Source organism: Typha latifolia, chromosome 9, assembly GCF_019914945.1.
Source record: "Typha latifolia isolate L0001 chromosome 9, TyphaL0001v2, whole genome shotgun sequence".
Lineage (NCBI taxonomy): Eukaryota > Viridiplantae > Streptophyta > Magnoliopsida > Poales > Typhaceae > Typha > Typha latifolia.
In genome coordinates, this window is record NC_133094.1 from 2,910,939 (window position 1) to 2,935,347 (window position 24,409).

General features: G+C 36.0%; 6 protein-coding genes across 9 annotated transcripts; 3 read left to right on the plus strand and 3 right to left on the minus strand.

Moving 5' to 3' along the window:
- Positions 1–438: 438 nt before the first annotated feature.
- LOC140795039 (uncharacterized) lies at positions 439–1,131 on the plus strand. The gene has a single exon (XM_073147399.1). The coding sequence runs from the start codon at positions 465–467 to the stop codon at positions 1,077–1,079; it is 615 nt and encodes a 204-aa protein (XP_073003500.1). The 5' UTR covers positions 439–464; the 3' UTR covers positions 1,080–1,131.
- Positions 1,132–1,341: 210 nt separating this feature from the next.
- Positions 1,342–3,850, minus strand: LOC140795167 (ubiquitin-conjugating enzyme E2 28-like). The gene is made up of 3 exons (XM_073147592.1): positions 3,693–3,850; positions 2,503–2,726; positions 1,342–1,785 (listed from the first exon to the last, which is right to left on the minus strand). Exons 2-3 carry the CDS (start codon positions 2,716–2,718, stop codon positions 1,555–1,557), a joined length of 447 nt encoding a protein of 148 aa, XP_073003693.1. The 5' UTR covers positions 2,719–2,726; positions 3,693–3,850; the 3' UTR covers positions 1,342–1,554.
- A 1,674-nt stretch (positions 3,851–5,524) lies between these two features.
- On the minus strand, positions 5,525–13,017 carry LOC140795170 (phosphatidylinositol/phosphatidylcholine transfer protein SFH13-like). 3 transcript variants are annotated; one of them, XM_073147595.1, is made up of 14 exons: positions 12,847–13,017; positions 12,228–12,303; positions 11,793–12,111; positions 11,461–11,560; positions 10,551–10,817; positions 10,352–10,429; positions 10,172–10,273; positions 10,046–10,095; positions 9,856–9,955; positions 8,940–9,038; positions 7,588–7,753; positions 6,624–6,982; positions 6,318–6,392; positions 5,525–5,895 (listed from the first exon to the last, which is right to left on the minus strand). In XM_073147595.1, exons 2-14 carry the CDS (start codon positions 12,232–12,234, stop codon positions 5,872–5,874), a joined length of 1,746 nt encoding a protein of 581 aa, XP_073003696.1. In that variant the 5' UTR covers positions 12,235–12,303; positions 12,847–13,017; the 3' UTR covers positions 5,525–5,871. The 3 variants fall into 3 exon arrangements, with proteins under 3 accessions (XP_073003696.1, XP_073003694.1, XP_073003695.1); XM_073147593.1 differs by having other exon boundaries at positions 12,228–12,286; positions 12,847–12,982; XM_073147594.1 differs by having other exon boundaries at positions 12,228–12,312; positions 12,847–12,915.
- A 675-nt stretch (positions 13,018–13,692) lies between these two features.
- LOC140795172 (uncharacterized protein At3g52155, chloroplastic) lies at positions 13,693–16,557 on the plus strand. 2 transcript variants are annotated; one of them, XM_073147598.1, is made up of 5 exons: positions 13,693–14,019; positions 14,621–14,720; positions 15,549–15,728; positions 15,899–16,016; positions 16,109–16,557. In XM_073147598.1, the coding sequence occupies exons 1-5, from the start codon at positions 13,752–13,754 to the stop codon at positions 16,163–16,165; spliced, it is 723 nt and encodes a 240-aa protein (XP_073003699.1). In that variant the 5' UTR covers positions 13,693–13,751; the 3' UTR covers positions 16,166–16,557. The 2 variants fall into 2 exon arrangements, with proteins under 2 accessions (XP_073003699.1, XP_073003700.1); XM_073147599.1 differs by lacking the exon at positions 13,693–14,019 and having other exon boundaries at positions 14,578–14,720.
- Positions 16,558–17,749: 1,192 nt separating this feature from the next.
- Positions 17,750–18,920, minus strand: LOC140795040 (uncharacterized). Its single transcript, XM_073147400.1, has 3 exons — positions 18,684–18,920; positions 18,285–18,495; positions 17,750–18,052 (listed from the first exon to the last, which is right to left on the minus strand). Exons 1-3 carry the CDS (start codon positions 18,918–18,920, stop codon positions 18,021–18,023), a joined length of 480 nt encoding a protein of 159 aa, XP_073003501.1. The 3' UTR covers positions 17,750–18,020.
- Positions 18,921–19,947: 1,027 nt separating this feature from the next.
- LOC140795171 (probable calcium-binding protein CML21) lies at positions 19,948–24,342 on the plus strand. The gene is made up of 5 exons (XM_073147596.1): positions 19,948–20,435; positions 21,664–21,878; positions 22,424–22,623; positions 23,094–23,268; positions 23,938–24,342. The coding sequence occupies exons 2-5, from the start codon at positions 21,683–21,685 to the stop codon at positions 24,039–24,041; spliced, it is 675 nt and encodes a 224-aa protein (XP_073003697.1). The 5' UTR covers positions 19,948–20,435; positions 21,664–21,682; the 3' UTR covers positions 24,042–24,342.
- The last annotated feature ends 67 nt before the right edge of the window (positions 24,343–24,409 follow it).

Consider the following 24,409-nt stretch of genomic DNA (forward strand, 5'->3'; position numbering starts at 1 on the left):
ATCAATTTTTAAAAAGTATATACATAAATAAGAGATCTTAGAAAGGTATACATGTAAAAACCCCCAAAAAAATTAAATTATTTACAACGACGTGTTACGATTATAGAAGGAAGGAGAGAGAGAGAGAGAGAGAGAGAGAGAGAGAGAGAGGACAAGCACTATATGGAAAGGAGAAATCTACGTTCCATATGTGACTTTTACCTTATTCGAATCGGTTTCCTCGATTTTTTTTTCTTTTATATCGAGAGATTGGTGCAGATTGATGCTTTGGCTACAAAGGCAGTACGTTTGATCTTTGGACATGGATGAATTTTCTTCTTGTTGGAGTTACCATGAGGTATTCTCTCTCTCTCTCTCTCTCTCTCTCTCTCTCTCTCTCTCTCTCTCTCTCTCTCTCTCTCTCTCTCTCTAAATATCATAATGTTTCATGATTGTATTATAAACTATAATGCTATTATCTAACTATGATTATGAATCTCCCTTCAAATTTGAAGGAAAATATTGAGTTGAAGCAGAAGCTTCTCAGCCTTTCCGTGGAGTTAGAAACCTTGCGAGCCAATGCAGATCGTGAGATTAACAAGAAGGAGCAGTTAATAGATGAGTTAGTCAACCTTCTAAGAACAACCATGCAGGAAAGAGATGAAGCTAAGGTTTACTTGCAGCTCTTACAGTCATACTACCAACCTGATCAAAGTTCATCAGTGTATCAACCAGGCAGTTATTACTCACATATTTGTTCTCCAGAGATGTCTTCCATCGTTAACATTATTGCTTTGCCGGAGCTGCCAAGCATGACCATGGCTGATTCCGTCGGTTTGATTGCTTCGCAGCAGCCACCTGCACCGGTAGGGTTGGCGTCGGGCACTGTGGGAGATGTTTTCGATCAACTGGCTGCTAGAAAACCTCTAGCAGAAAGAGGGAAGTTGTTGCAGGCTGTGATGGAAGCAGGGCCACTACTGGAGAGTGTTATGATAGCTGGGCCACTCCCGAGATGGCATAATCCACCGCCAGCGTTGATCGGAGGTGGCGGCTATCAAACATTGTCACATGAACCTAGAGGGTTTGGCTGTATGAACTGAGCTTTAAAATGGGTAAAGCTTGATCACCTGTGAACAGACTGATAGTTTCCTAAACTGGAAGATTCTTTGTTTTTCTTCTGTTTGAATATACTGCCTTGATATGTAGCAATTCAGATTACAGCAGGTTGAATGTTCAAAAGTCTTAATGCTTCACTAATTTCGAGCAAAACACAAACCACCAAAAACTTGGGCCTCTTGGAGGCAAACTTAACAACAAATGCATGCAAAATTTTCCTAGTGTCCATGTGTTGAAGAGGCAAAATTCCAAAGCTTGATGGCAAATATAACTGCTTAGAGAAGGAACAAAGTCTAGGTTTCATACCAAGTTCACAGTGCTCCCGTCTCAAGGTAGTATACATAAATAAGACATGCCATGACAAATTTTCACCTCATCAGGCAAGAGTAAGCTATTGTGCCTTAGTACTTAAAACATCACGCTCTCTACATTGCATTGCAGTTTCAGAACAGAGGATTGTCAACCCATGGCATACTTCTGAGTCCAAGCTCGGGCTGTCTCCTCGTAGCGGGATCTCTGCGTCTTGTAGACATGGGCAATCTCGGGGACAAGTGGGTCATCTGGGTTGGGGTCGGTGAGGAGAGAGCAGATGGAGAGCAGGACCTTTGAGATGGTCAATGCTGGACTCCATTGCTCCTTGAGAATGTCGAGGCAGATGCTACCATTGGAGTTGATGTTGGGATGGTAAACCTACATGGTTCAACATTGCGATGTCACTGTTCATCATTAAGAAAGCATATTACTTTACATTGTACTATGTTTTAATAACTTTTATGGACACTATTTATAAGTAAGAAAGCGGATCACCCTAAATTGCACTAAAAGCAATAGTACAGCCGGTCCTTTTCTCCAATATGAATGAGTGTAGTCCATCTCGAAAGCATGAAATCCCCCATGAACTTACCATGTCTTGAGACAGCATCTCAGAGGATGAAACTCAATAATAGTCACCATCACATTGAATTAGAAGATAAAAATGTTGATCCAGCTCTAGGTTAACACAGATGGAAAAACTTATCACAGTCTTCATCATTGCATTTTTGATAAGAGGTACTTTTGGGACAGGATAAATATGCATTCGTAGTTTGGTTTATGTTTCCTCACTCAGATTTATGTAATACGGCTATTCTCTATCTCTATCACTGTCATGGGAAACAGTATAACCATCAAAAGTGGGACTTTTCGTGGAAGTTTACTAAAACTAGACTGTTGTACTACTCTTTAAGAATTCGGTTTAATTCTTCTTAGTGATTTGCTATTCAAAAGGCATCCCAGATTTCAAATCAATTTAAAGATTGAAGATACTAGTTTACCGTTGTGTTCGGGTGCTTACAATTGAAGACAATAGTTGGTTGATAAAGATAACTATAAAATAAAATAGAAGACAAGATCTGTTCGTCCTCGTACCTTAGTCTGGAAGTTGACCTTAGGAGGCTTAAATGGATAGTCAGGGGGAAAATGAATTTTCACAAAGAACAATCCTCCAGTATAAGGGCTGTCAGAAGGACCCATGATCGTTGCTTGCCAGTGAAGTAAATCTTCCCCAACAGGTCCAGCACTGCATGAGGTAGGCGGATCTTTTTGCAAATCCAAGAGTTCCTTTTGAATTCGTTTGCTTGCCATATCACCTCCTGATTAAAACACAACGACAGCGTAATAAGGAAGATTAAAAGAGGTCATGGAGAACACATTAACAATGAATAAATCAGAATAATATCAAAGCGAAGAACTTTCTTAGCATCCAAAAAATATATCTTGTTACATGGCATGCTAAAACAGCTAAAATAAAGATGAACACAGAATCATGCAAAGGACATATAGAGATGCACCAAAAAGGATAAACGATCATTGCGAAAGTAGAGTGATAAGGAAATTCCTAAGTCCTAATGTGATACCTTGGTACCTTTTTGATGGTACATATCTAAATTTCCAAATAATGACTACTAATACCAATAATTACAGAACTAGATTGCAATCTATAGTTCAATAACCCTTCTATTGCCTAAAATTCACTCCTTTGACTATATCCTAATTCAGACCCTAGCGAAACATCCTAAGTAAATACATCATCAAAGATATAATTTACTCAGGTTTCACTATCGCAAATCAAATATATCAACTAAATTTAGGATCAATCCAAACATGATCTTATCCAATTAATGCCTTTCTATGGGTAGGTCCAGTTAAAAAAAGAAACATATACGAATATCTCAAAAGCCAAAACTTTGAGAGACGTCAAAATCTGGAATTCCATTAGAATCTCCCAAAAAAGTGATCGAATTCTACCTACAAATTTTAAATCCAAATAATGCAAAGAGAAAGGGTTGCACCCAAATAATAACACATATCATAAAAAGCTCCCACCTTTACGCCCAAATCCATCACAAAACAAACAGTAGATAGAAGGACACCAATCTAACACTGGCTCCTCTACAAACACCCAAGATCTTAACCAAATCCAAACAAAATGAGTGCGATCCCTAAGAAAAACAACCTAATCTAAGCAAAAGCTCATCTAACCATACAAAGTAAGAAATATTCCAAAAAAAATCGAGAAAGAAGCCAAAGAACCACATCGAAGGGGGTTATTAGCTTACGGATCGCAAGAATCCAGTCGAGGAGACCGCGGATGGAGCGAGATTTCTCTCCCCCAAAGAGAGAGAGAGTGGTTTACCCAAAACTCTAGTAGAGCAGTAGAGAAAGAGAGGAGGGTAGAATTGGAAGCGGGAAAATATATATAGAGAAGACCTTGAATCCGGTCACCTCCGGTACGTAAGTAAAGGAAACGGTGACCACCAAGCCACCATGTTTGACCGTTGACTTTTTTTGTGGCTGTCAAATTATCAATGCACGAAGATATATATATATATATATATATCTATATATACATAAATATAATTTGTGGTCGATCAAAAAATAAATAAATAAATAAATTATGTGGTCAGAAAATTTATGCGTGATTTAATTAATAATATAATCTTGATGCCATTCACACCTGCTGTGTATCAAGAGCTTTTTTTCACCAAATTGCTGCTACAATATAAAAATATTTTCTAAGTGAGAACATTGATTCTCAGTAAATTAATTAGTTATAATAAACTAAAATATAAAAAAGGATTTAAATTACCGTAATCTTGCGCTCAGTTATCTATTTTGATCATAATGTGAAAATATAATATATCTATATATATATATATATATATATATATATAATTAAATAACATAATAATTCTCCTCAACTAATTGCCATCAGAATTGCAATAGCTCTTACAACTCTCAAGTTCAATTTTTTATAGATCAATTTATTTGAAAGTGTCTTATACACAAATAATGATTAAAAAAATTCATTGTCTTAAAAAAAGATTTTCCTAACAGTTTTTTAATATATTAAAATATTAATTAATATACTAAAATCACTCTATAAGACAATGATTTTATAGTATATACGATCAATTTGGTCAAAAAAAACCCCTATATCAAAAGTAATATTTTTAAAAAATAAGTAATAATTAATAAATGTAAAAATATTGACTAGAAAATAAGAGGAGAGAGAGAGAGAGAGAGAGAGAGAGAGAGAGAGAGAGAGAGAGAGAGGAGATAATACTTAGAGTAGACTAGTATTTATTAAATTTATGGAATTAATTCAACATTTCAGAAGATCACATGAAAATTTTGTCCTACTAACAGTGTTTTATTTTTTCCCTTCGCATAGATGAGTCGAATTATTCAAGCAAAAATCATAACATCTCTCTACTATATTTTTCAAACTATTTGTTAAACTACTTTTAAGTAAATCGCTACAAAGTTCTTCCCAAATACATACTTCATTAGTACATTGCGTGAAAAATTAATAATAATTTTGGCCGAGATTGGTCAAAAATTCCAAGGAAAAGTCTATAATAAAAAAAATCTAATAGGAATTCTTGTTTGGTGGACAATTGGTAGTTTTGACCAAAATGATATATTTTAAAACTTATTTATTATAGCCCTAATAAAAATACTTAATCTCAGAGTATTTTAATTTTAAGTCTGAATAAAATCTATTCTATTCCCGTATGTCAGACTTCAAACTTTGGCTACCATTCCTTCTCCTCCTTTTTTTCACTCCAAAAATTCTACTTTTCTTATATATGTCCTTATTGTCATGTGGAATTATAAAAAGGTTTTACAACTTTTCTAATTATAATGCTACATTTTATAAAAATCACTAATTGGGACAATAAATTTTAAATAGAAATCGTCTGCTCATGAGAAACTGCAAAGAAAATTAGTATAAATAAGAGGAAAAATAATTTTATATAAATTACTCTCCTGACGGAGTTATCAGTTTACCTGAAACTTTTTTCTCCATACTTGGCTACTTTCTTAGCAATTTTTAAATTTCTAACTCTCGTTTGGAGATGAATTAGCCAGCCCACAGACTAATCAATAAAAGAAGAAATGTTTTCTTTTTCTATCTTTACCACAATAAACTTCATACAAATGAACATAAAGAGAGGACAAAAGCAAATAAAATATCAAAATAATATGATTCTTTTCTTTCTTTCTTTATATATATATGTATATATAATGCTCTAAAATCAATCCCAACGTCCATAGTGGATCTAAATGTCATAGACTAGTAGAATATAAATCTTGAGATTTGAGATATGCATTTTAAAAGATATTTTCTCTTTGAAAAAGAGAGAAAAGCTAAATGGAAAATAGTACTCTGCAGTGACACTGCTCTGCATCTCGTCTATCTACAGCAGCGACAGCTTGATATACTTCGCATAATTAGCTGCAACAAAATCTTCGTCTCTGAAAAGAGAGAAAAAAAAAGAAAGTTGCTAGAGATCACAAATCAATTCCAACCTGAGAAAGGTTATTGGGTTAGGCAATAAAAATTAAAGGCGAAGTAAATGTATTCTTCAAGGAAGCCAGGAGAAGAGCACAAGCATGAATCTACTTGAATAATGAGAAGGTACAATTAGTCTCTCATAGAATGAAAGTAAAGGAAGAACATCATGTGAGCTATAATGAGCTGAGATGAAGATACCAAAGTGTAGTTTAGCACCTCAAATGTAGTAGAATTAGCATCATGTTCTTGCAAAGTTTCGAAGGCAACAGATACTTATATTACGAAGGTCATGAAACTAGCTTTCTTGTTAGTTAATAGAATAAGAAAACTCTTTAATTTTGAGAAGAAACTTTTCTACTTGAATAAAAGAGTAGGGAATTACATTGAAATTTAAATGGCGTAGTGCTTCTAATGAATCTCCAATTTCCAATTGCTTCTTCACCATAGCTTGCAACACCTGAAACACAAAAATAAAAGAAAGATAAACTCGATGGTAGATACAATAAATCTACAAGACCGGTGAAATAATATACTGAAGTTTTGATCAAGAGCGGGAAGCATATTTCTTTATGTTTTGCTTCTACTGAACTTGTGACTTTGTGATACATAAATTAATGTCGAAACTGCCTCATGATGGCTTACAGTCCTTCAATATCACAGAGGTCAAATGTAAGCAGAAGAACATTACCTCCTTAGTCTTCTCAAGATCACGGTCAATAGCTTTTATCCTACTCCAAGATTCCAGGAGCATACGCTCTTTCTCAATAGGAATGTCCACAGGCCTAACACTCAACTCATCTAGCTTCATCTCAAGACTTTGGAGGCGCTCTAGAACAGGACTGAGATTAGTTTCTACAGATGGATGCTCATTGAAATTAGGAACAAGTGTATCTGAGTGTCGGATGTCGCATATCTTTTCCTCTCGTCTGTAGCTTGGAATATGAAAGAAGGCTAGTACTCCAGCCAGAAGAAAATTTAATACTCTTGCAAGACGCCAAAAAAATCTTTTTTCTGAATCCTCCTTATGACTTCCAGTTAGCAAAGTACCTGGAAAGAGTAAAATTCTATAATAATTTATTATGGAAACTGCATGACAAATGGGGGGATAATAACTGTAGAATGAATCTACCTACTCGAAAACATATGAGCAGTCCCTTTTCTTTACAGATATGAAACGAGCGCATATACTATTATCTTACCGAAGTGGTAATATATAGAGCAGCAAGAGGACCATTGTGATATGAAAAGTCCAGAATAAAAGAAAAGGATGTTCTTTTATTCAATTTCCATCTGGAATAAGCTTAATTACTAATAACAAGTCTATAAACAACTTCTGGTGACCACAAAACACTAGTATGGGTGAGACGGTTGTTATATGAAAAAACAAACACATAAAAATGCCAAACTACAGTTAAATTTCAAGTTTTTAAATGTGCACTTCCAGAGAAATGAATATTTGAGATTGATAATCAGTTCAAGCTTAGAAAAGATGCAACAAGTACAAAATCCTCTAACGAATGATTTAGCTTAAGCAGTGATCAGTTGTCTACACCTAATGAGAATAGGGAAGTGAACGTTAAAAATGCAAGTCGAACCAGTGTATCTGGAACTATATCAAATCTGAAGCTTTATGAGTACACATAAAAATGTACCCGATGAATTTGCTGTTGTACTGCCATGCAAAGGCTGCACTTGATCTATGATATCGGAACATGTGCTATTAGATCTTAGTTCTCTACTTCCATAATCAACAGTCTTGTCAACCACAACAACATGATCATCGCAACTGCAGTCAAGCGTAGAATCTTTTGCTCTAACCTGTATAAATGGTAAAATCAGTAGTCAGTCATTGAAGTACACTCATGATATCAAATCTTGCACCTTGTCTCTTCAGAATTACCCTCATTTAAAATTTTCTCAACCTATCATAGTACTATCTGTAGGGGGTGACAACTGTAAACAGACCCTTATGGCGGCCACCTCCACTGACTGGATGAAGGCAGCAGCACTAGCGACTTAGCAAGAGCCAATTTTGCAGACGGTCACCCCTTTATGACTAGTGATACTAATTGATAGGTTCTGACCCGACAAAACCCTATCAATCAATACGACAACAAGATAATAGTGAAAACGAAGAAGAAAACAAAACCTAGCCCCCTAGCTAAACTTGAGAGAGAAGAGATAAGAGAAGAAAATACTTTTATTGCTTTCACATAAAACAACCTATTATAGTCTCTCAATCAAACTAGTCGCTTAAGGAAAAAAATAAGTCAAACCCTAATTAAAATCTGAAACAAATCAACTAGGCATCTGGCGGGCATTTAAACGACCTGGAAGTGCATTTGAACATATCGAAAAGTTTCCTAGGCGAACTGGACCGGCGTTTGAATGCCAGGATGGTCGTTAGAATGCTTCTAGTGGCCTTTTTGCTCTCAAACATTGGTGTTTGAATGCCAAGAAGGCCGTTCAAATGCCCGGTTCAAGATTTGTCCGCTTTGACAAATCTTCTCCTGCGGCTAGACATCCTCTCCTTTGATAAGTAGACTAGAATGGAGTGATTAGACATCTATTTCTATCATAATCCTATTATTAGTTAGCCAAATGCAGCTGCCTATTACTAGGTAGCCAAATGCAGAATCCATGATAAGAAAGCGATAAGTCCTCAAAGAACAAAATAGTTTGAGACTTAAGTGGATCCACAAAGGATTAATCTTCTTCACTTTATTTGCTTGCTTCCTATTAGCTCATGAATGTGTCACTTTTGATATGGTTATCTTTAATTTTAAAAAATATTTTATTCCCTGACTTACCACAGTCAAGAATACTATATCTTAAAAAGCGACTCTGCCTAACCATATATTCATCTTAAATCAATGAGTTGATGAAAGATCAAAGGTGAGCATGGTTCCAAAATTCTTCCCATGTCCATATGTCACCAGGAGGGAAAAGGGAAAATAATCTAAATTCAGATTTACAATAAGAAAGAAAGTAAGAAAAAACTCACTTCCTTTTGAATTGGAGCTGAGTGACTATGTTCAGCTGTCCCTTTAATATCACAAGTTCCTTGTCCAGATTCAATTCTTAATATATCACTGCTTCTTATCTGTCATTCCAGAGCAGGAAAAATAGCAAAACATGCTATTAAGCGAAAGACAACATAATTATATAGGTGCAAAAGTAGAAAGATGAACAAAGATTGGCAGTAAAGCAAGGGCCAAAATTATGAACCTTGCCTTCAAAAGGTGTGGACTCAAGAACGTATTCTGAGAATCATGTGCAAGTTATAAATGAAGAAAATGAAGGAAAATAGAAGTATGAATTCTACTACTTGTTTATTTGGTCAAAAGAAAGTCTAAATATATTTGACTGTAGGAACTACTTTGTTACTGCACATATCCTCCATCAAACTGTAATTAAATGAACCTCTCTGGATACATTATGTTAAGCATTGCTATACGCTACTTACACATTATCGATGACTAATTTATCTAGTTTGAACCATATTATGCTCCTTTGTTATATCCCCTAATTTCTTAAACTGAACCACCATTTGGTATTGCCAGAATTCTTGATTAAACCTCCCTTAGTAAAAAGTAGGGATGCAATGAGATGAAAATTATTCTATGATCAACTTTTGTATGCAATGAGATGAAAATTATTATGATCAACTTTTGTATGCAATGAGATGAAAATTATTATATGATCAACTTTTGTATGCAATGAGATGAAAATTATTATATGATCAACTTTTGTATGCAATGAGATGAAAATTATTATATGATCAACTTTTGTATGCAATGAGATGAAAATTATTATATGATCAACTTTTGTATGCAATGAGATGAAGTTTATTATATGATCAATTTTTGTATGCAATGAGATGAAAATTATTATATGATCAACTTAGGAAGAAATTTTACCTTCATGATATTAGGATCTTTCCATGGTCCTTTATCGGACATGAGACAACCTCCCTCGGCAGCACAGGTGCATGAGCCACCCAAGAAGTCTGGAAGTTGGCTGAAATACTTAAAAGAATCATTCTGAGAATTCTGACAACAAGAAACTGACTGATAGTATGTTTGAGATGGAAAAGGGAAAAAAAGAGACCTCGAGTCTATGGCTTCAAGAAGTCTTTTGTGAAATTTCGTTCCTAATACCTGCATAACGATATCTCATATAAACCTATCATATGACTCTGGAAGGTAGGTAATCATTCTTATAGAGTGCACTCACATGAATTTTTGATGTGGTCTTTGGGTCTAGAAAACCCTTTACAGTGTTCCAAAGTAGCTTGAAACCACTACCAGAATTAACAATGAACATTTGATGTAGAGTCTGCATAGATACAGTTGTGAGCTGTCACATGATCACACACATGAACAGAAGAATAAGTGATTAGTTAAACTTAAGCACCTCAGGGTAATAATTGCTATCTATCTTCTGCATGGCAAGCAACAACTCTCTAGCTGTCTTACTGAAGTTCTTCAGACCCTGCATTATGATTGACATGAAAAACAAGCAATATTGTAAATTGCATAATAAAAGGCTAATCTGATTTGGATTCCTCATTGCATTGGAAAATTTTTGGGTAAGATTAGGGGCAATATTCTACCACACCATCCACATCCAGAATTGTGGTTGTTGAATCAATGTGTCTTTTCGCTGCAATTGAACATGCAGGAAACCTGTCACGAAGGGATCTCTCAAACTCCTGCACATGATACTTTATGTAGCGCTCCACTGTAGTGATTTTTGCAAGCTTATCTGGTTCAACCTTCCCAAGCCTCTCTATGTACACAGGTCTTCCTTCTTTGTCAACTCCATGGTAACCCTGAGGATAGTGGCGCAACACTTCTTCCAACTCTTCGAACTTAAAATCCTGGTAATCAATAGCATTGTTTGTCTCTCATTGACGATATTTGATCTCCATCTAAGGCGGAATAACATTCTCTAGAAAAGTTATAAGATGCACATAATATAGCAATCAAACTCTAGTGAACCTAAGAACTAGACAACATGTTGAAGAGGTCAAGGATAAAAAAAACTTTGATTCAAGTCATTCGTTTTACTAGTTAACTTTGACACATATCTAAGATACCTAAATTGGAAACAAAAAATGTACTTCTTATTCTAGTGCCAGAACCTTGTAACATGTAATAGCGTAGAGCTCACAGCGTGCCTAGGTAGGCAAATGTAAACAAGATAAATTTACCTCAAAAAATGCATGAAGGCCATAGAGATAAAGGTCTTCCTCAAAAACCAATAAGGAAATGACAGTGGATGCTGTTACTAGGAATTAATTCAAGACAATTGATAAAAATTTTGATGCATCTCAGCAACTGCCTAGGTTGGAAATATTTAACCATACTTCTTACTACCATTGTAAAATCATTAATTACCATGATATTTGCTCTACAACCGTTTTTGTATAAGTGTTATCACTTTTCACCTTTGAAATGTACCAGACTAGTCTTCCTCTATGCATGTAAAATTAATCAACCAGTATGATTAGCTAGCCTCACCTCCAAAATTGTATCAACTCCAAATTCTTTTCTCCATTGCAGCATCTCAGCCCACATCTGAGTTGCTCTATCAATATCAAATTCCCTAGCTTTTAGAAACCTGAAGAAATAGATCAATTGACAGGAAAGTTTAAGTGATCCATTATCCATATGACTAAAGGCTAAAAACAAGTAGGAAAGTACAGAAAAGAATTTCCATCCATCTAGTGATGAAGAAAAACCTAGATACCCTTCAATGTAGCAACTAGAATATTTCACATTGAACTCCCGCTTGAAATCAAATACTGACAATAAGCTTGACAGAGTAGTAAATACAACATAACTATACAAACCTGAGCAGTGTATGGTAATCATTGTGCTTATCAGGCAACAAGTTCCTAGAGATGAGCTCTTGCTGGAAGGTATATACTGCCCTCTCTTCTTCCTCATCCCTTACATCTTCAATTGAAGCAAAAGAAGTCATATAATCTACTTTCCTTTTCCCACGTTTCTTAAGAGAATGGGTTAGCTTGCTAGACGCATTCAATGCCTTCTTCTTGAGAGACCCAATTGACAATCTTCTCTTTTCGTCCTCCGAATCCTCCATATATGTCGCATCTTTCCTCTCATCATAGGCAACCATCCCTTCCAGACTCTTTGAACGGCGACGGACTTTGTTAAGGCAAAGGATCACCAAGACACACAGCATCTGTTAAGCTTATGCATGGACAGCACTAACAACAACAAAAAAGTGCAGCAAAATTGAAAATATTAAGCAAATAACCTACCTGACATCTCCTCAGCACAAACCAGAGCTTGTAAGATGTCAAACTTCAAAAGAGACTAACTGCAGTGGAGACCAATCTACAAAAGCTTTAATGATACAACATACAACAGGATTAAAAGGAAAAAGGAAGGTGCAAAAGCTTCACTTATTGCTTCCACAATACAATAAGAACAATACAAAAATTGCTATAAGATCAAAACTTTAGTTACAACAAGTACTGCTTTCGTCATAGAATAAGCACCAACGAGACAATGGACAGTGCATCAAACTTCTAGTTTGCTGATACATTCAATTCTATTCTGTTTAATTAATAAATCAGCACTCCCCATCTCCAAAAACCTACGGCATGGAGAAATATTTCCATACAAACCTCCACAATCAAAATTTTAATCCTACAGTAGGGTAAAGATCAATAAAACAATCTTCTAAAGGACTAGCTTCCAAATATCTCAAACAATAATATGCATGAATTCTATTAAAAATCTCAGAAAGCCACTCCAAACCTAGCTCTGTATCGCTCCAAAAGCACAAGAAATGGAATCAATAAGCGATTTTAACGCCACCCACAGCCCAAATACTCATCGCAGATAAAGAACGAGATCATCTCTTTAGAAGTTTACCTTCGTTTCCGATCCTATCCGCAAAAGTCGGCTATCAGAGAGACAACAAGAGGAAAGAAAAGGGAGGAAGAGTAGGAAGAGAGGAGAAGCTTCAAAGATGCGAACGAGAAGGGCGATGGCCAACGACATCGTGGCAGAATCTCTCGTCGGAAATTTGACACGTGTCTCGACACAGAATACGAGCGGTTCGACTGCTATTCTTATTCTACTCAATCCGAGTATACTAGAATTACGGTTAATTACGCTGAAACCCCTCGATTTTATTTAGACAAAGTGAGTGTAACTAAGGTGTCATAGTTACGCAGTGACCGACTAGTCATTAATTTACCCATAACGATCAAAATAAAATAAAATAAAATAAAATAATTAAATTACAAATCATCCATCTCCTCTACCAAATCCCATGTTATTAAGCTCAGTAAGATGATAAATTAATCTTAATTATATATATATATATATAATTTAATAATATGATAATATAAAATTATATTTAATCTCTATTAATTTAGTTGAAATGCATAACAGGACATCTAAGTCATTTTAAAATTAATTAACTGTTATATAAGCTAACTCGTCTATTTTTTTTACGGTATACTAACGGAAGAGTGACATTAAAAATTTTCTAAAATTTATAGGTGATATTGTAATTTAAAAAAATTTAGAATTATATTTAAGCAGTGTCAGAGTAATTAATCCAGAGAATTATAAATAAAAAGTTTTGTTTGCATATCACCAATAACATTCTAATATTATTGCAACAACGTTTTTTTTTCTTCTTTTTTTCATGAAAATAAAAATAAAGGACTTAGGTGAGGGTATAAATGCAAAATAGAACCTTAAAAATAAGCCTTACATCTCATCCCCTCTCAGAGTACTAAACCGAGCTCCTCCTCTCTGGTGTGGAGATGAGATCTCCTCTCTGCTGCTGTGGAGCCCCCCAAATCTCCACTCCTTCCTCCTCCTCCTCCTCCTCCCACTTCTCTCTCTTCCCCTGTCCGAACCCTCGAAGACGCATGGCATCCCCTTCTCACTTCTCCGTCTCCGTCTCCGTCTCCACCGCCGCCACCTCCGCCGTCGAGGCCGACGCCAAAGCCTCCGCCGCTGTCGTCCCCCACCGCCGCCTCATACTCCTCCGCCACGCAGACAGCACCTTTCCAGACCGCTTCACGAAGGGTACTCGTCGCATTCCCTTGTCACTTCATCATGTGGGTCCGATCTCCTTCTAGTGTTTGAGATTTGATCATTCATGGAATCGCGATGAAGTTACACAGGCCAATTATGTGCTTTTATGTGATATTCTTGGTTCCTTTGGAGCAATTCGAATTCGGTTTGCGTCAAAATTTGATCCTTTTCGATGTTTTCTTAGCAGATTGGAAGTGTATATGTTGAGTGTTTTCTATTTAGTTTGTTCCTTCGTGGAAACAAAATATGGTCGTCAGATCGAGTCGGTATCCTTAGGTAGTGTTATTTCTTCATTTGATCTCTGTTCAATTGTTGTGATTTCCTGGTACAACCTTTGCTTGCATTTTGTTTTAGGCATGGAACAGATTTGACTCGGTTAGTGTTAAAGTTGTGGAACAGATTTGGTTTGGTTAGTTCACGAGGAATGCTCCTCGCATTAGTGGGTTTCTTGTTAGTCTCGTTTCCCAACCCATGAGAACTTCATAACTAATATAACTTCACTGTGAAGCTGTTTTAGTAAATCAAGTAAAAGAGTTATGCAAAGGAGAAAGTTTTGTTCATCCCATGGTGATTTTCTTGATTGTTGTGTTAGATCATGATCGACCATTGAGCAAAGTTGGGCGAAATGATGCAATTAATGTTTCTCGCAAGCTTCAACAGATGGGCTGGATACCTGAGATAGTCCTATCCAGGTTCGGATCTGAGATTTTAATTTATGGAAGTCTACAGCCTCAATTTGCTTTGGTAAAATAGGAACCATGGTCCAGAGTTGATGGATCTGACTCACAAAGTGTTTATACTAAATGATGGGCATAACCTAACTTCTTTTACAGTATTTATGATTGATGACCTGAAATTTCAAATACAAGGAACAATCTCTTTGCAAGGTTAATATCATATAGTAAAGGATTACTCAAAATGAATGGCTTCTCTTCTTTGTTGGCAAACAATACATTTATTGTTATATGTACCTTTCCTTAGAAATGCAATTAAAAAAGAATAGATATTAGGTACATTCTGCAATTTTTATGTGAAGGCGTGCCTGTAGTTAGTAATCAGAATGTAGGAAAAGATGGAAAAACCACAGGTGTAGGAAGTGAAGTATCAATTTCGTCGTTCAGTGTGTAGTATTGTTGATTCCTTGCTATACTGAAATCCAATATTTGTTATCTAGGAGTGTGTTTCACCAATACAAAGAGTTACATTTTGAACGAAGTTATTGTTATAGACATTTATTAAATATCTATAGATTCATTCTAGGTACTATATCAATTCAGAAGAAAAAACTGACATGCAATGATGCATTGGTAGAATTGACAAATGTACCAGACATAGTGAGATACAGTTCTAATGACATTCCAAATCAACAGAGATTGCACAGACAGACTAATGGCCAGTAATACAAACTGTTTAGTACCCTACCTCACATACTTGACGGTGTGCCCTCTCCCAGATAATCAAGGATAAGTAGGAAGAAGGATCTTGGGAGCCTCAAATTTTTTACTCTTTAATTATTGCAGTGATGCCACTCGGACAAAGGAAACTCTTCTTATTCTGCAAGAACATGCACAAGGATTTTCTCAAGCTGAGGTATATTTTATCCCTAGCTTCTACTCGATTGCAGCAATGGATGGCCAGACTGCTGATCACTTGCAAAAGGCAATTTGTGAGTATTCAAGGGACGATGTCCTTACTGTGATGTAAGTGCTATACTAGCTCTATGGTTGGTCATCTGACTAAGCCGACCTATTTCCTACACCTATACTTTGCTTTCTTCACAATACTTCCAACTGCTGTTCTTTGAAAGTCTAAATGATGTGCTTATTTTTTCATCAGCTTTTTATGTCTTATGTTTATGGTAATTGTACAGGTGCATGGGACATAACAGGGGCTGGGAGGAAGCAGCCTCTATGTTCTCTGGTGCTACAGTAGAATTGAAGACATGCAATGCTGCATTGCTTGAAGCTGCAGGAAAATCATGGGATGAGGTTAGTTGTAATTTGTGAACCTCTCGTATTGAAGTTAGTTCCTTGACTACTCCCATCACCCTTGTAAAAGGAAAACTTGTTTATCTATGCAGGCCTTCTCCTTGGCTGGCCGTGGAGGTTGGAAGCTCCACGGGATCCTGAAGCCTTGATTCTGTAAAATGAAACCAGTTTCAATTTTGGTTTGCTGAGGTTTTTTGTTACCTTTGCTGTCTTCATTTAGATTATGAAGATGGACAATCGTTCATAGTTCATAGGAGGCTGATGCCTTAGCCTACAAATTCTCATACCAAAATGTTGCCACCTCCTGAGTCTTGTCTCTGACGACGAGACATGCATACGACAATGCCCAAGTTGGAAAATGTGCACTAAGTAATTGGCTGCACTGCCGAGCCTTGTCTAGTTTTCTACAAAGTAATTGTTATGAAAGGAAAAATTTTACTTAGATTATATGCTGCAATTCTGCAGATTTTAGATATGTAGTATTTATTTACTTGAATATCAAGACCAACAATACCAGAGTACCTGAATTATTTTGTGTGCAGCTTGATCAACCAAACCATATGATGGCAATCGCACTAGATAATTACTTCGATTGATTTATTTAGTATCTTGAGCAGAGTCCACTGGATGAAATATAGCAGTTTATGAAGTTCATCATCCTATCATCAGCTAGTGCCCCTTGACCTGCAAGTTGAATATTTTGTTAATTGTCAGAGACCAGACCTATTATTGCAAGATCGACAGGGAGAAGAAGTGAAGCATATACTTTGAACCAATTTCTACGAGGTTCTTAATCATCAAATTTCAAGGAATCTCATTTATGTGTACATCTCCGGGAACACCTTCAACAATGAATGCGAATGTTTTTGTCCCTTGATTGCATTAGTAAAACTTATTTCCAATCCTGATCTGAGAAGTATAATTTGTAACTCTCAAATAATGAGAACTTGTAGTTTTAATTATATCTCATGAAACATGATCTTAAAACAGTGAAAACGCTGGCCTCTAACCCATTCAGCATGTGCAAATTCTTTTCTATTGATGTGTCTTGCAATTTGCACCTTAATTTTCTTTTTCTCATTTTCTTTGACCACGTTCACTTGTGAAATAAGGATATATTTAATATGAATTTTTTTTATATTGGTATAGCAAAATAAATAACTAATTAGGTCTATACTAGTATAATGATATATATTTCTGTCTCCTCTCATTTTTATCTAATATTTTTATATTTATTGATTATTATTTTACTCTTAAAAAGTCATTGCTTTAATTAACTATCATTTCAATTTTTTTTTCTTTTTTTCTCCTCTCTTTTCCTTATCCATTCATTACAAATAGTATTTTGATCATTTGCTAAATTATTGTTTTAATTTTATGCCACGTCAACTATAATTATTACGTATTATACTAATATATAACGATACACTTGAATAATTTATATTGGTATAAGTTTCTCTTATGCTATATGAAAAATTAAAATAAATATATTAGCATTGGTTTTATTCCACAGGTGAAGCTAGGTCTTCAACATGACTCAGTTAAGAAGTTATAAGATTTCATTAATTGAGTGAAGTAAAGCCTAGGAACTTGAATTTTCTTTTGCTTACTAATGACCATTTATAAATTGGAAATCATTAGGTATTATGACTTTGACAGGAGCAAAATATTTAGAAAAAATAATTCCTTACCACCTTGTGCAAATAATTGTTTTACCAGATCTGTACAGTAGGTTCACATCTCTAGTCGCAAAGCTTAAATTCAACAAAGAGTTCAAGAAATGGTACTTGTTCTTGCAGCCAAGGGCAAGAAATGCCTAGATGAAGGAAATCAACATTGATTACTACAATAGTCTTACAAGACAGTCTAAGCACTGTTAGGGGCTAAGCATCAGAAGAGCAATGAGTTCAATAACTTGGTCTTAATAACGGCTACTAGTACACTTGTGACTTGTTATACCAAACAGAGTGAAGACATCATGATCTCAAGTAAATCAATTGACTTTTACTTGACACTCTTATCCTTTACTAGTGGCCCTGCAAAAGAAAAAAAAGTTCAAGAAGTCAAATTGAACTAGAAAGCTTTTAACTATGAATCTATGATGCTTGATTGATTCAGCTACCAAGTAATCAATTTCAGTAGGGTTTTATTGTGAAAAAACAGGCAAGAAATAGAGAACTTGAATGAAGAGTATTTTGAGACAGGAAGGTGGTGGTAGAAAAATAAATTAAACTTTGACGAAAAGACTACTTAGGATGCAATCCATACTTGATATAAGGGCTTTAGGCCTATCCTTGAACAGGATCTTGTGGCGAATAACACCAATTACTTCCAATTCTACTCCACTGGAAACTCTGGAATTAGAGACAATCTCCTGCCCATCCACTGCTTTCTTTTTCTTTAGCACCAACGAAGGTTTCTTCAAGGCCACTTTAGTGCCAGAGAGTTCATGGTAGCCAACAGTGAAAGTATAGTTTACCTGAAGAACACCAAATCAACCAAATGAGGCTACTCTCAGTAATAAAAAAGGAACTGAGCGAGAAACATAAAGCAAACAAATTATGCTAAGAATGTAGCATAAAACAAATATCAACTGCACAGTAGATTATCAAATGGGAGGATCCTGGAATCTCTCAGCGTGGTGTTGATTTGTGAGGATGTACCGACCTGCGAGGAGGAAGAGGAGCAGCAAAGCCGACCGATTTCAAGACCCTGGATCTGATTCCCAATGGCCGCCTGAGATTCTACGACACCCTGGAGCTCGACAATTGCCCATTCCGGGCATTTCCCCTCACTGCAGTTACACTTGATCTTAATCTGTATAACTTCCTTATCTGCCCAGAGATAGTATGATGCTACACAACCAGGATTCCAATCCCCAACCTTTAATGGTGTTCTGCTCATAATAGAAATGGAATAGCGGTATATTTTAGTCTTAAGGAAACAAATAAGAAAGGGATTAATGTCCCATACTCTTCTTATTCTTATGTTTGATTAAAGGATACCACTAATTTTCCATCAATTCTATCCAATAAATCAGATCCAAGAAGATATACCCATTGGAAAATTGTCGACAAAATGACCAACAAAAGTGGTCTGCTTCATTTCACAAGCATAGCATGCTGGCTTCCAGATCATTACATCAGAGTATGTTACTAGTTTGCAAACTTCAACTAGATATGCCAGAATTGAATTTAAACTGCGAACGTAGTACCAACTAGTAAATCTTGCCCTAGAAAATGATAACTAATTTATCTTCTTCTTATCTATGCACGCATCTGGAAATGATCAAACTGTGAGCTCTGCATGTATAGCTCTCAAAATGAAATCTTTTTTCTTCATTTCAAGCACGAAAATTGGTAGCGGCGTTGCAATGATCACACACGAGTGTGTATAAAAACCCTAGAGATGGAAGCAGAAATGTCACGAAGAAAAGCGAGAAATCCACAAATTTCCTAGTCGACAGACTAAAGATTTGGCACGGAATCGAGTAGGGAAACAATTAATTGGAAAAACGAAAATGTACCAAGACGATCGAGGAGAGGATCAAAGGCAGCAATCGCAACTCTCTCTCTCTCTCTCTCTCTCTCTCTCCGGTGGATGGAATTGATTTGATAAATTGGCGGCGAGAGAGAATACTTTACTATAGTCGCATTTAGATGCGTTTTAACGGATCTTGGAGTGCATCTAATGACCAAAATTTAGTTGATATAAGATTAGATTAAAAAGTTCTCAAGGGTATTTTAGTAACATCGTACATGACAAAACAGAGAAGTCGGGTATAAGTTACGGTGTTAACCGAAAAAATATTAAAGGCAAGGTGTTATTTGAAAATTTCTCTTATAGCAAGCAAAACGTTATCTATTAAAAAATTTTTTTATTAACAAATAATTTATAAATAAATATAATGTGATTAACTTTAAAAATAATTGTACAAGTGAAAATTAGCAATATTTCGGAGGTCTTATCTTGCAAGTTGCAGGTGAGGAGCATTTAACCAATGTTTCTATATCGCCAAGAAATATCCTAAAAGTTGTTTTGGGGGGGGGCGGTGGTGTACATGCTTTAAGATTGGTGCTCCTACGTGGTGAGAAACTCACCGTTCATCGACGTAGGGCCCCACCACCTCCCGTGGGAAAGTTTTAATCGGCGCAGAACGGAGCTATCCCCACCGTCCCCACTTCTCGCCAGCTTTAGCCTGAAAAAGCGATCACCCCCCACCCCCCACCCCCCTCCCTCTTCCTCTTTCATCCCCTCCCTCACAGCCTTCTCGCAAACCTAGACTTCGTCTTTCCGATCGAATCGGAAAGCTTGAAGAAAACCCGTTCCGCCGACTGTTAGCATCTCCTTCTCTAACCATCTATTCGCGCGGCTTCTCGGGTTTCTTTGATGCCTGCCTGAGGCGCCGGGAAGGACCAGGCAAGTGTCCCCTTTTGCCTCCTTTTGGGCTCAGATGGGATCTTTGCGATGCAAATTTTCGTGGATCTTTCTTGGTTTGCGATTTCTAAGCATGAAGATGTTTGGGTTTTCATGTCCTCGTTTTGCTGTTGCTAACGGTGTCGCTCTGGATCACAAAGGGATTTCTTGAAGGGCTCACGATTGGGATTTTTTTTTTTGGCCTAGAGTTCTGTTCCAAACAATTGATGCTTTATTTGTATTGTCGGGCATTTAATAGAACGCATTTTTGGCAATTTCTTGGAAATATGGAAATTTCTCGGTACTTTTGAGATGTTACCATTGAGTAGGCTATTTTTTTCCCCTTAAATCAATATTTGGTGTTTTAATTTTTCTTCTTGTTTATTACCTGAATGCAATATAGTACTGAATGCTTTATATTACCTTCAATTCTGGGTTGGATGAACATGGTGAACTATTTTGCGTACGTAGCATAGCAAGAACTTCAGTATTTCTGTCCCTTCTTTGTATATCAGATGGTTGAGGCAATTTACGTTTCCCTTTTTATGCTTTAAGAAGTTTCTGTTTTTATCTACAAACAATGACTTCCCCCCTGCTCTTAGTATTAATTTTTTTTTGTGTCAAATATGTTCTTTTTAATTGAGCCTGCGTGGTTTACCAGGACTGACTCAATACCAGAAGTCAGTAGAAGAATATACGTGTAATATTTAATTATTCATACTTGTTTAATTTGCTAGGGACTAAGAGCTTCAGGATTTGACAGACTGTTGCACATGTGCCTTTTAAGTTTTAAAAGTTGAGATTTTATTAACTTATTTTCCTTTTTCTTTCTTATGTCAATTAATTTGATGTCCCTTCTTGGAACTAACTATATACTCTGATAAAGAGAACAATATTGAAGGCAACTGGATATTATATTATTCACTTTGTGCACAGATGAATATCAATGTTGGAAGTAAGCTAACTTTACTTGGTTTTTACATGTTAGATTTATTTAGGTACACAAAGTTAATCTATTCCCTGTAATGTGGTCTAATAGTTTTTTTTCAAAAATTCATTTCTTGGCTTTTCAATCTTGTAGGCAAAGTTCAGTTTACATTGAATGTTTGATAACATATATCTACATTTTCATGTTATACTAAGAATAGCTCTAAATAAGTATATCTATTTCTCTTGCTCATTACTTTTGTTAACTTTGAGAAAGTATATTTGGTTGGCATCCTGCGTACAGTATTTTTTGATCCACTAAAATGGGTGGTGCACTTGGGAGGAGTGAGACACTGAAACGTAGCTCACCAGAGTCAAAGCTTGAGGCAAAGATGGTTGAAGCTATGCAGAAAAGGGCCTCCCGAGGAACTTCCATGAAATCATTCAATAGCATTATCATGAAGTTTCCTAAAATTGACGAGAGCTTAAGAAATTGCAAGACAATCTTTGAGCAATTTGGTTAGTCATCTTTCCAAGTTTATACTACCAGATCTGAAGCAAGAAAGGAATTACCTTTTGTAGGCTACCTACTTGTAAAGTAGGGAGCTCTGTTTAGAAAAAAAAGATGATGTGGAGCTAAACATGCTATCCCTAGAAAGAAGGTTGCCTATATATTTTCAAAGAATGTTCTTGCGAACTGTGGGCAGGTGAAAGTAGTTTGTATTTCTGAATTGTGGTATACTTATCCTGGCACGTGCTGGACTAATTTTAAATTTTAAGTGCTGTTTCAAGTCATGGTTGGAGAACTTTTCAGACAATTAGACAGTACAGTGAATCATTTAGAGAAAAATAATTGCCTATGGTATCAACCATATTCTGAAACAGGGTTAGATTAAATCCTAGCATTGACTTTCATAATCTAATTGATATAAAAGTTTTAGTTTCATTAACTGAGTAGAGAATATCAATTAAATCCCAATGGTCCACGTCTGATCTTCTCTTTGTGATGCATGAGCCATGTTATTTCATGTTTCAGCTGACTTCTTATCCTCTTACCTCTCCAGATGAAGATTCCAATGGTGCGATAGACCCAGAAGAACTGAAACGGTGCTTCCAGAAGCTTGAAATTCCATTTACAGAGGATGAAATCCATGATCTCTTTGAGGCATGTGATATAAATGAGAGCATGGGAATGAAATTCAATGAATTTATTGTACTTCTTTGCCTTGTATATCTTCTCAAGGAACCAGCTTCTGGACAAGCAGTATCCTTCTGGATTTACATCTTGATGTACTATATTACAGGATTAACCAGCAATATAGAAGTTCTGAGACAGATAATTTAGAATCTAAAATCAAACCTCTTTTGATGTATTAATAATTTCAAGAAAATGACTAGGTAATGATATTTCACCTCAGCTTAATTATCTGAAAAGTACACCAGTGGGTTATGTGCTTTCAATTCTCATGTAAACGGAGAGCAATTTTCCACAAACAGAACTCATCAGAATATTGGTTTATATGCTGAAATCCACAAAGGAAAATTGCTGTTCCATTGAAGTTTACACTGGATTGAGAATTAAAATTGGAAGGGTGTTATCTTTGTCTTGTCTTTTCTATGCATCTTGATGTTATGAGTCAATTGGAATTGGTCATGTCATTCTTTCTTCTTTTATTCCTGATATGAGTTTTTCCTTTTTTGGTACTTTTTTGCATTTCCATGACATACTTCTAGAGATCACAGATGGGATTGCCAAATCTTGAGTCAACTTTTGAGACATTGGTTGACGCGTTTGTCTTCTTGGACAAGAATAAGGATGGATATGTAAGTAAGAGTGAGATGGTGCATGCAATAAATGAGACTACTTCAGGGGAGCGCTCTTCAGGACGCATTGCAATGAAAAGATTCGGTCAGTTGTTTCCTTATTCTCTTTTTTCATAGATGTAAGCCAAAAGTTGTGACAGAAAGAAAAGCTCCTGTGTTGAAAGCATATATGCATCCACATTAATGTGATTGTCAATTTTTGTTATGAGCTTATGATAATGCCGTAGTGTAATTAATCTACCTGCCAAGCTGTGGTCACTAAGGATCATCAGAAGCTCTTTTCATGAAAAAGTTCTTCTCTTGCCTGATTTTGATTTAGTCAAGAATGCTCAGCAGTTTCTGTAAAAGTTAATGCTGATGAATAGTTACCTATTATCTTGTGGGGCCTTACTTGGTCTCCAGCAAACCTTAATCATTTGAAAAAGCTTGGAGTAGGATGCTCATGATTGTTGAGGCCTCATTAATGTCTCAATTATAATTAATGTTTGTTGATGATAATGTCACTTAATAGCCTGAATGTTGGCCTGGCAAATATTAATTTCTTACATGATGTCTACTATAGGATTGTGAAGTTGGAAATTACTACTTAATCAAGCTTCATTTAAAAGTATAATACCTTTCAAACTTAAAAGGTTCACCCCATCTTGCCTGCCCTTCTGATGATTGAAGCTAATTTAACAAGTCGATGAACTGACTATTTACTGTTAAACTGTTTAATAAAATAACCCGGTTTTTCTTTCCTCCATTGCAATAGAGGAGATGGACTGGGACAAGAATGGAACAGTGACCTTCAAGGAGTTCCTTTTCGCTTTCACTCGATGGGTGGGGCTTGATGATATTGAAGACGATGACGAATGAGGTCCTGTCACAAATATTTGGTGCTTGGCGAAACGACAACCCCATGAACCAAATTGTGCCTGTGAATGTTTTCTGTATCACTTGTGAAATAATGGCATCTGGAGATCCAAAAATTATAATACCTTGTTGGCCTTGGTTGTGTATACATCAATAGAGTGAGCTAAGCTATAATTTTCATGTTGTAAGAACTGGAGAGAACAAAATATTCATGAAAGATCTCCTGCTCATACAAGTGCATTTTTCTCTGATAAAATGCTCCAGTCGCATGAATAATACCTGATAGAGGGTTGTAAAGATGAAACTTCTGGTGTTTTATTTTTTCTCCATCTAGCTTAATTTGTACCGTATACAGCATACAGGTACTTCAA